The 12,002-nt window shown below is 39.6% G+C and overlaps 1 protein-coding gene and 1 long non-coding RNA gene across 3 annotated transcripts in view; both read left to right on the forward strand.

The window, feature by feature from the left end:
* The first annotated feature begins 322 nt into the window (after window positions 1-322).
* Window positions 323-4,628, forward strand: LOC145864200 (uncharacterized). Its single transcript, XR_014382778.1, has 3 exons — window positions 323-556; window positions 967-1,047; window positions 1,870-4,628. It is a non-coding gene; the product is annotated as an uncharacterized LOC145864200 (long non-coding RNA).
* Window positions 4,629-5,635: 1,007 nt separating this feature from the next.
* si:dkey-220o5.5 (actin filament-associated protein 1-like 2) overlaps window positions 5,636-12,002 on the forward strand; it is a 97,179-nt gene continuing 90,812 nt past the window's right edge. The window contains exon 1 of one of the 2 annotated variants that reach the window (XM_045708449.2): window positions 5,636-5,844. In XM_045708449.2, coding sequence (XP_045564405.1) covers window positions 5,829-5,844 — 16 coding nt within the window. In that variant the 5' untranslated portion in view covers window positions 5,636-5,828. The remainder of the gene's footprint in view (window positions 5,845-12,002) is intronic. The other variant, XM_014174854.3, reaches the window with a different exon arrangement.

Raw genomic sequence — 12,002 nt, forward strand, 5'->3', positions numbered from 1 at the left:
GAATGCACTGTACATTTGAATGATGCAGTAATAGGACCTAGGCCTAGCGTTTGAGCGAGTGAGAGAGAATATTATTTTATAGCAGGCCTGATCCCAATGACTCGACTACCCCCGCATGGAGATAAAGAGAACCGATCATTTTTATGCAATCATGAGGCTCATTTGAATGTCCTGATGCAGCAGGACAATTCTCCACAAGAAAGAGTGATCATATTATTATCCGGCATCTGTATGTAAGCATTTAAAGCATGAAACAGTATGTCAAGCACATTCTAACGCAGCATTTCTCTTTCTCCACAGGCCTCCAGGTAAGAATGTTTGTACCAATGTCATCTGAAAAATTATATTAATCTTGTGTCAAGCGCCATTTGTCTACATTTGGATCAAAACATTTTGCCATCTTGATTTACACTGATGTGAATACTGTGTATGGTTAGTTCGTTGTGTGTAACATGTTAACAGTGGTGCTGTTTTGGCTGTTGTAATTTAGAATGGAGATTCTCAGAGAGGAAGAATGGACAGGGGAAACTCACTGCCAAGTATGCTGGCTGAGAAGGTCAGGACGTCTGCTGTTTGACATCCATTTCTGATCAGACTTGAAATGCTAGAAATGTGTTTTCCCTAATGTTTCTCTGTTATTCCACTATTCTTATAATTGCATAAGTACAATAAGCAGTCTTTAATGTCAGCTACAAACCTATCCATATCTTTACAATTCAGGAGGACATCTGTAGATACTGTACATTAATGTTTACATCCCAAATGGCACTCTATTCCCTATATAGTGCACTTCTTTTGACCAGAGCCCTATGGGCCCTGGTCAAAAGTAGTGGACTATATAGGGAATAGGGTGCCATTTGGGACACATCCAATGGCAAGCTTTGTGCTGACAGTATAAGCCTCTATAGATGCAGAGTTATGGCTTTGACCTTCCTTCTGAGATGGCTGACTGTTTTTTTTCCATAGATATATCCATATGAAATGCTCCTAGTGACCCACAGGAGAAGGAATAAACTCCCACCAGGAGTAGACAGGATGAGACTGGAGGTAGGATCAGTATTCCCTTGCTTTAAATCTCTAGAATAACTTAATTGTGCAAACCGCTGGCCATGTCGTTTATCACATTAGTTACAGTTAGGGTTTTGGATGTAGGGTTACCTCTAGTTGCTAATCTTGGGTCAGTTTTGCCTTTTCTTCACTAATGGTTAAGGTTTGGATTGGAGGGGAAGATTATGCTAGATCTGTACCTTGGGGAAACTTAACCCCAGAGCAGGTTTTGTGATGTGGAGCATGTACAGGTAACTGCCAAAATAAAGAAAACACCAACATAGTGTCTTAAGAAGTGGGCCACCACGAGCCAGAACAGCTTCAATGTATCTTGGCATAGATTCTACAAGTGATTGAAAAGCTATTGGAGGGATGCAACACCTTTCTTCCAGGAAAAATGCCATCATTTGGTGTTTTGTTGATGGTGGTGGGAAACACTGTCTCAAGGGTCGCTCCAGAATCTTCCATAAGTGTTAAATTGGGTTGAGATCTGGTGACTGAGAAGGCCATGGCATATGGTTTACATTATTTTCATGCTCATCAAACCATTCAGTGACCACCCATGCCCTGTGGATGGAGCCATTGTCATCCTATGGGGGCATAGTCATGGTAGACAAAATAATGTCCTGCCCAGCATTTTTATACATTAACCTAAGTATGATGTGATGTTAATTGCTTAATTAACTCAGGAACCACACCTGTGTGGAAGCACCTGCTTTCAAAATACTTAGTATCATCATTTACTTGCATTTCCATTATTTTGGCAGTTACCTGTAGATTGTGAAGTCTGTCTGATATATGATCTGGCCATCTCCTTTGTAGAGGCATCTGTCCGTGGAGGAATTCCAGAATCTATTTGGGATGCCCATTGAGGAGTTTGATCGCCTCTCCCTCTGGAAGCGGAATGACTTGAAGAAGAGGGTTTCCCTTTTCTAGAGTGAGGAGACCTACCTACACATCAAAAGCCACCACACTCCCTTGGGAAATTTGATGAACATAAACTGTCCAATGCAACAACCCAGGAAGGGAGATTAAATTAATATCTGTCATATCTTTGCCAAATCGGCTGCTTTGAATCCCCATTCCTTATATCAACTCTATAACAACTCTATAAAGGGTCAGAGCCTTCATATACTCTTGAATTGTAGTTGCAGAGAAGAAACCTAATAAGAGGACAGAGGCTTGGGCCAAGTAGAGATTTCATGAAGTCTTTGCATTTGGTCCGTACTGACAGGCTCACCAATAGAGTTAGATTGGACTGACCACTGATATACCTACAGTAGGCTATTTTACTGCTAATCAAAGTTATGGATGGCTAATTCTCAGTTACTAGATCACTGCCACATGTGAAGCCATATCGATTTATTAATTAAACCACTAAAATACCAATAAAATGTTTTAGTTTATAGAATTGGAGCACTAGATGGATGCCTCAATTTCAATACACCTCGAAAAATTCTCTATTTCAAAACACAAACATTGCACTAAGCTGAATAGTCTACATATCATATTTTTTTAAATAAATAACAATTTGAAGTGTAAATCAATAATTTGTAAATCAATAGTTAAAGTTTTTAAGGTGTGCTGGTTTAGAGACAATTAAGATTGTGTCCCAAATGGTACTTTATTCTCATGTAGTGCAATATTTTTGACCAGGGCCCATAAGGCTCCCATAAGGCTCTGGTCAAAAGTAGTGAACTACGTAGTGAAGAGGGTGCCATTTGTGATGTACAATACAATCTGTTAGACTCAGTCGCTCTACACATCAGGTGTAGATTTATAGAACATAAAACCTTATCTCCAAGATGTCTGCATCTTAACCCTATCCAGACATGCAAACATACAAATGATCAAAGTCATCCACAACTTATAGCCAATATAGGTTTATTACTGAATGATTGTCTAAACAGTACATATTGCCCACTTGAAAAAAAAGTGTGCTCTTATTATTTTACTACTGGTATGTTGGATGAAGTGCAGTTTTCCTGTTTTAAAAGGTGAGAACATTAAGGAGGCTTAGGCTAAGTTAGCTTCAAAATCTTGTGGGACGCTTACCTTTACAACACTGGCCACTGCCCTGTTTATATATATCAAGTTTGTACACCACTCCAGAGGGGTTTTAGACATGTTGCTTTTGTGACCAAATAATGTACAGCTATTTTTTATTAGAAAAAAAATCCTTTCATGTATCAATACAAGAATGTAGGGTAAATAAACACATTCATCATTAAAAAGAAGAAGGAAGATAACCACCTCCCTTACAAATGCACTACATTGGAACGAGGACAGGAGGACAATGGACTAGGAGGGTCACCACTGAGGGAACAAGGAGTTGAGAGCAAGAGACAAGGGGCTGCTTCCTGTGTTCCGCTATGACCACATCAACCTCCATATTGGACTGAAGTAGTGGCCTGGTGGAGGTGTAGCCTCTTGTACCCCCTAACTGACAATGTCATGGCTCAAAAAACAAAACCAAATCTTGGATGGATGCAGGCTAAAGGACTCAGGGCCAGCCTTTCTGTCCACTTTCCCTGTGCCTTGAATGCTACAGTCAGGGGCTACTTCCCAAATGGCACCCTATTTGGTATATAGTGCACTATTTTTGACCAGGGCCAATAGGCCTCTGGTCAAAAGTAGTGCACTATTTAGGGAATATTGTGCCATTTGGGACATAGTTACAGTGTGGAGCCTGTTAAGGTCCTGGTCAGGCCTCACTCCAGTCATTTTTCTTATCATCAGGTGAGGTGGTAGCAAAGACACTGTCACAAAATGTTTTGAGTTGGCACACATCTGATGTGCCTCTAGAGCCCCAAGTAGAGATGTATGAAAGTCAACCATGGAGCATCAGTGTATTCTATCTAAGAATATTTTTGAGTGGTCATTGCACATATCCACTTTGTGACTGCTTTGCTTTAGATTTTAGTTCTGCCTGTGTTTTTTGAAAGGCAAGGGGCCGGAAGGATTGCATTATGAACAAGCCCTTGAGCTGGAAATTGTTCACTCAATGGTGAGGGTAATAGACAATCCTCTAGATTCCATGCTCCAGTATATAATATTGATGACATTATCTTCACCAATGGGATACCTGATTGAGGATACACCCTATTCATAACGCTTTCAAATGCTCTCACTGTATCAAGCACTCTCATGGTAGTTAAGACACTGTCACTGTTGCAGCATCATCTAAGATTGTCTTCATGCTTTGTATATGAAAGTGGGCTGGGGAAAACATTTAAGAAAATATTGAGTTGGAGTGATTGGTTTGTACCTCACTTCCTAGGTTTTTTGAATCTGTAAGTCATTAAAATACTGAGTTTTTTTTATGTAGTTTTAGATTAACCTGATTTGATAACTAATATAATGACAAAAATTGATATGATTGATTAGTTCCACTGCAAGTTGGAGCTCAGATATTGTACATTATTTTGTGTATTCTGATGCAACTAGGGTGCAAAACATACACAGCAATGAATGCACACAAGCATATTTTCTCATTTAAACTAAGGTGAAAGAGGACTGAAATGATCAATGGTGAGTGGAAATAAAATGCATTTTTTGGTTTGAGGAAAATGTATTTTCCATCTTTGTGTAGGCTATATATTGTTGGTCGTTGGCATCTCCAGTAAGGGTGATTGAAACATTTTTTCTCTGTCTGGCCTTAGCTTAAAAGGAGAGTTTACCCAAATGACAAAATTACATTAATTTCCTTACCCTGTTAGCAGTCTATGGACAATGTATGACAGCAATCCATGCTTTGGTTTTGTTTACCTGGCCACTGTTTCAAATGCTAACTTTGTAGCATTCGTGGCACATATCCAATGGAAGTCAATGGGAAAAATATTCACATTTTCACACTTCATGTCCAAATCATCCTAAAGTATTAAAAATAACATGATTTTTGTAACTCAATTAAGTTACTTAGCAATGATTTGGACATGAAGTGTGAAAATGCTTATGTTGTTCCCATTGACTTTTATTGGATTTGTGCCACAAATGCACAAAAAAAAACCCAGGTAAACCAAACCAAAGCAAGGATTGCTGTCATACCTTGTCCATAGAATGCTTACAGGATAAGGAAACCAATATGTAATTTTGTAATTTGGGTGAACTATCCATTTATCTTAACACACACATGCACACGCACACACGCGTCATGTCCATAGGGGGCACCTGCCCCCTCGATTTGTAATTTGTTACATGTTGTTGTTGTTGTTTCTCTGTAATACCACTAGCCACCTTTACATTTTATGAAGTTGGCTTTAGCTAGCCCAGATAGGTTTCCAATCTTCCAACCTCATAACTAGGTACCAATAAGCCATTTAAGGCTATCAATAAAGTTAGAGTAGATAGCTTGTCTAACTATTTTAGCTGGCAAACCTGCTGGCGAAAGTGGTAGACTTTAGAAAAGCAAGCAATTACTAAATGTACTGAATAAGCATAACATTCCTTTCAATCTTTTACCCAGATTTTAGCAGAGATGTAGAGAAGCATATTTTGCCCTGCCCCCCCCCCCCCCCCCCCCCCCCCCACCCGCCCCTAGTGGTCGCTCTATGTAGATTTTTGCAATAGTGAGAAGGGGAGTGACTTTTCTTATGGTTTTTGCTGGGCGACGAGTTGAGCTGACTGGAGTTTCACTGTTGACTAGCCTAGTCTCATCACCTCAACCTATAGAACCTCAAGCTAAGATATTGTCGTCGGAGAGAACTGTGGCTCATATTGGACACAGCTATGATATCGGGGGGGAAATAAACTTCCCAGGGACGCTTTGAGCATTTCCAGGGATGGACAAACAAAAAGGTAGGCTGAACATCAGTGGGATGCAAGGGGACTATCCATTTATTCATTGCACCGATTTGTTTTTGTTAAGTAGGCTACCAGGAAACGTCACACGGCATACTTCATTGTATGAGGCTTAAACGTTCTAGTAAATTCTCTTCAAGTTGTGTTCATTTTATCAACATCTAGCCTACCTGACATGACTTAGGGGCTATCACTTTCTTATATGCATAACCATTAGGTCTTCAAGTAGGTTAACTGATTGGGATATAACGCAGGCTACTAGCCTATATATTACCTATTATTGATACATAGGCTATTACTATGATATTACATAAATGCATATACATTTTTTCCACGTTGTAGCATTTTCTTTGCGCGCAACAGTGCAGCCGCAATGCTACAAAATGTAGCGAAGAGAAATGTGATAGTAGAGCCCCGCTCTTCTTCCTGTTTAACATCAGTGCGCACCACCTGCCGGGTTTAATTAGGCCAACAGTTAATAATCAGTCCATGATTTTAGCTATTTGGAATTTAGTGACACTTCACTCATTGGCTAATGCAGGAAGTTTTATTGACGCCATGGAAGTCCAAAAAAAGAGCTCATGTGAGTGATCCTGAGTCCATCGTGTTTTTCAGTGAGATTTTGTGACTCAGTGGTTTCTATCATGGAATGTATGTAATAGCGGAAGAAAAGCAATCGGAAATACCCTCCTCTGTTTTCCCAACAACTACGAAATCTCCAGAGACAAAAACCAGTAGGATTGTTTATTTTAAGGGTAACGTCTGGCCCATTTAAATTCTCAAGGAGTTAAAGGAGTTCTCAGAAGCACTGAAGCAACTTGTTTTAGCTTGAATTAACAGGCTTTTTATTTAGCTTTCAGTGCCCCAAAACTCACCCTGTTTGGAAACAAAATGACATCATGGATAATATTACATCCTGACCAGACACATGGCCTGCATCTCTTTCACTGCTCCACAAATGCTAATCAGAGCAGCTTTTTCTCTTCACCGCTTTCCTTCTACCCCATTGCTGTCATTATCTGGTCACCACTGGATGAAAAGGAAAACAAGCGCAGGCTCTCCACCCAAAACAGACAAGCTGCAAGACAGACAGACAGACAGACACACTCACCCACTCACATTCTGTCTTCTCTCTGTCCCCCTCTCTCTCTCTCTCGCACACACAAATTGCATTTGGGTGGCATCAAACACTTCAGCCTTTCTTCATTCTTGACCAGAAATAGACTTTATCCATGAAATTCAACATTCACACAACTTGAGTGAATTGTTCTTAAGGTAGGCGATTGTGTACAGCTTAAAGCCATCATGCCAAAGCTGACAGTCTGTCAGACATTGCCACAGGTTGTGTATATTGCTGATCTCAGTTTTGATCATGTGTACATATGTGTGGCAAACACACAGCAACTTCAAAGGCTGCAGTGCCAAGCCCATAGCAGCCCAGGAACAGGATGTTCTGTTGATGGTAGGATAGAGACCTCTTTAATTTAGGAGATCAACATTCCTCATTAAGACACATCTACTTTTCACCATCTTGCCGCTTCTAAGAGCACGCACACACACACACACACCATGCATGTACGTACACACACACACACACACACACACACACACACACACACACACACACACACACACACACACACACACACACACACCTCAACCCACTCCACTGACCCCATTACAGAGTCCCTCATTTAGAGACTAGGCACAACAGAGCAGGAACTCTTCTGTCACCATTGAAGACTTTTCATAGCTTTACATCAACAACACATTAAATATCCTACCATAGCTTTAGCCCAGGCATAGTCACTGCGTGTCTCTAGGTGGCTCTCGCCAATAATCAAAAACAATGTGTTGTGTTTTCCTCAGTCAGCTGAATGTGCCGCTTAGTTCATAGAACCGTGGTTATGTGAGTAACCCCAGAGTAGCCTTATTAGCGGCTGGGAAAAACGAAGCGGGAAAAGCGGATTCTAGCGCATCTCAAAATCGTTTCCTTCCTATGAATTTGGCTCTGGAATTCTTGGAGCTATTAGCAACTATAACCACATCCCTGAAAGCCAGGACTCTCAGGAACACATACATGTCTTCTGTTTCCACCTATGACACAAGCTGTGCAGAATAACTCAGGGAAATTAACAGATTCTCCACAAACGATCATAAATAAGATTGATGATGTTTTTCTGAACTTTCCAATAGCTTTCTGATGTATTTCAATCACTCCAAACCAAACTTCCTTCAGACAGAAATTTGCCATTGCCTGATTAGACACACACAACCGGTTAATAGTTTTAGAACACCTACTAATTCAATGTTTTTTCTTAATTTGTACTATTTTCTACATTGTAGCATAATAGTGAAGACATCAAAACTATGAAATAACATATGGAATCATGTAGTAACCAAAAAAGTGTTAAACAAATCAAAATATATTTTATATTTGAGATTATTCAAATAGCCACCCTTTGCCTTGATGACAGCTTTGCACACTCTTGGCATTCTCTCAAACAGCTTCACCTAGGTGTTCTAAAACTTTTGACCGGTAGTGTATCTTGTGCTATAACTTTGATTGAAATAATGGCAATAAGGTCAAATTCTAAAGATTCATCAAATTATATTGGACATTTGTTTTTGATGCCCAAGTGTCCTAAAATAGAGAATTGGATAATGAAATAGCTTGATGGTCCATGTTAATAGAATCTTAAATATCATGTATAAACCCATTTAATATAACGTCTGAATCAATTTGACTTTGTGACCACCCCAGACCCCGTTCTTTGATGGGTATGGTAACTCGCCCAGTGATTTTGCTTTAGAAAAGTGATTCCCTCAGAAATGTTTGTGACTACCATTGCTTTAGTCCCTTATTTTACATTGTGGAGTTGAGGTCTCAAGCATTTTTAAATGTGGAAAATGCTACCGATTTAAAGCAGCATTAGTTTTGTAAATATATAGTTGAAAAGCTCCCACTTGAAAACGTGACTTATGTATAATGAACTCCAAAGTCCACTGATTTAGCATATTCTGTCAATGGTCTCTCTATGTGGTTTGAAATGAATGGTCACCTACTTTGAAGACCAGAAACAACAGGGCCAGTGATCTCAATGCAAATTAAAGAAGTTTTCCTCAAGCCTTGTACACCTCTGGGATGGTTTCGGTGAACAATCCTTCAGGGCCTGTATTTATAGTGGGAGTGCTGATCTAGGAACAGTTTTGCCTTTTAGATCATAATATATATGATTACATGGATAAGGGGGAACTGATTCTAGATCAGCACTCCTACTCAGATACTTTATGAATACAGGCCCAGGTTTCCCCTTCCAAAAAACACCACATTTGAAAATAACGTGGTTTTCAGACACGTGTGTAGTTGGGTGTCACTGAACGTCTGTCCCTAACAGGTTTTAAGACATGAAGGTCAGTCAATACGGAACATGTCAGGAACTATGAAAGTTTCTTCAAGTGCAGTCGCAAAATCCATCAAGTGCTATGATGAAACTGGCTCTCATGAGGACCGCCACAGGAATGGAAGACCCAGAGTTAACTCTTCTGCAGAGGACAAGTTCATTAGAGTTACCAGCCTCAGAAATTGCAGCCCAAATGAATGCTTCACAGAGTTCAAGTAACAGACACATCTCAACATCAACTGTTCAGAAGACACTGTGAATCAGGCCTTCATGGTCAAATTGCTGCAAAGAAACCACTACTAAAGGACACCAATAATAAGAAGACACTTGCTTGGGCCAAGAAACACAAGCAATGGACATTAGACCGGTGGAAATGTGTCCTTTGGTCTGGAGTGTCTTTGAGAGACGCGTGTGGGTGAACGGACGATCTCCGCATGTGTATTTCCCACCGTAGTGTAGGTGTTATGGAGTGGGGGTGCTTTGCTGGTGACACTGTCTGTGATTGATTTAGAATTCAAGGCAGACTTAACCAGCATGGCTCCCGCAGCATTCTGCAGCGATACGCCATCCCATCTGGTTTGGGCTTAGTGGGACTAGCATTTGTTTTTCAACAGGACAATGACCCAACACACCTCCAGGCTGTGTAAGGGCTATTTTACCAAGAAAGAAAGTGCTGCATCAGATGACCTGTCCTCCACAATCACCCGACCTCAACCAAATTGAGATGGTTTGGGATGAGTCGGACCGCAGAGTGAAGGAAAAGCAGCCAACAAGTCCTCAGCATATGTAGGAATTCCTTCAAAACTGTTGGAAAAGCATTCCAGGTGAAGCTGGTTGAGAGAATGCCAAGAGTGTGCAAAGCTGTCATCAAGGCAAAGGGTGGCTGTTTGAAGAATCTCAAATATAAAATATATTTTGATTTGTTTAACACTTTTTTGGTTACTACATGATTCCATATGTGTTATTTCATAGTTTTGATGTCTTCACTATTATTCTACAGTGTAGAAAATAGTCAAAATAAAGAAAAACCCTTGAATGAGTAGGTGTTCTAAATCTTTGACCGGTAGTGTATACAGAACAGAATGAGGTATAAACAACCAATATTTATTGAATATAATATTTTCTATAGAATCTTAAGATAAGTTAATATTAACATTAACATAAATAAGAAATTGTGTTAAATATAAAATGTAGAAAATAATAAAATATAACACTGAGCTTTGGCTCTGCTGCCTGGTAATGATGCACCGATATGACATTTTTGGCCGATACCGATATCCAATATTTTCCTTGCAAAAAGAAGAAAGAAAAAATACCGATACCGATAACCGATATTAAACCTTTTTGCGGCCTTTTAAAGCATTCTATTACAGTTAAATAGTTAACACACACACACATGGACTCAACGGTCTAAGGCACTGCATCTCAGTGCAAGAGGCGTCACTACAGTCCCTGGTTCGAATCCAGGCTGTATCACATTCGGCCGTGATTGCGAGTGCCATAGGGTGGCACACAATTGGCCCAGCATCGTCCGGGTTTGGCCGGGGTAGGCCGTCATTGTAAATAAGAATTTGTTCTTAACTGACTTTCCAAGTTAAATAAAGCTTACACACACCACACTGACCAAAAAGTTATTTTGTTGGCATTTACGTATGTCCCCATTACCAGTCAAACATAATCAAAACCTATTTCTTTCACTTACTTGCTGTGCTGTTTGGTTGTTCATTTGTTCAGTGGTTTCATTCTCAACCAGGATTTCTATGGAACGCCGTTTGGGTCTTTGTATGTCAAAAAAGATACATGTCAAATAACACTATTTGACGTGTCAAATAAGCTTCTTGACCAATCAGGACCTGAATATGACTGCACGTCACATAATAATTTAACGCATTCATATTTTTTTTACGTAGTTATTACACATTGACTACACTATCACTCGTATTTCATATGTCACAGCGATTCATCGATACGTATGCTATGATACTGGTAAAGTTGTCTTGCGTACCTACAGTGCTGGTCATAAAATAAAAGCTAGCTAGTTCATGAATGCAAACAATGTTTTTCCCTAAAAGCATAGCAACTATATAGCTAGGTGTCATCATCTAAAATAACCTTAATTTATAAGACAGTTCTTATTTGATTAATGGTGGTTGGACCCATCTATGTGAAGCTAGCAACAATAAGGATTAGCCACAATAGTGTACTTTGCGGTTAGCCTTCAAAATAAAAGTATGTCATTGACACTGTTGCAAATGAATACAAATAGAAGATTTATGCCATAATTGAATAGATCATGCAAAATGAGGTTGGAATGTTGTTATATAAAATCAACACAAGACAATAATTTTTTCATTTGACAAAAATCTGTTGAAATCAAATTGGATGTTTTGTACTTTAGAATTGCATTGGGGGCATACTTATTCACTGTACAGCCTTACCTATGGATTGTGAATCAATGACATTGGGTATCAGTCTACTCAGTGACACCCAGAGAACATTACCATTGTAGCTCTTATTGCGGGACTGTGAATTGAGCCACATTTATTGTCAACCTATGTGTATTGAACACTATTCCTGAGGAAATACAATACTGTGTGGATGTTTTGGAGTCAGATAACTCTGAGGAGGATGTTAGGAAAAAATATCTTGGGTATTGAGTAGACTGTTACCCCATTTCATTGATCCCAAATCCTTAGGTAAAGCTGTACAGTGCAATATGAATGTCAATACACACAATAGGCTGACTGGGGA

Source organism: Salmo salar, chromosome 26 (genome assembly GCF_965601325.2).
Source record: "Salmo salar chromosome 26, fSalSal1, whole genome shotgun sequence".
Taxonomy (NCBI): domain Eukaryota; kingdom Metazoa; phylum Chordata; class Actinopteri; order Salmoniformes; family Salmonidae; genus Salmo; species Salmo salar.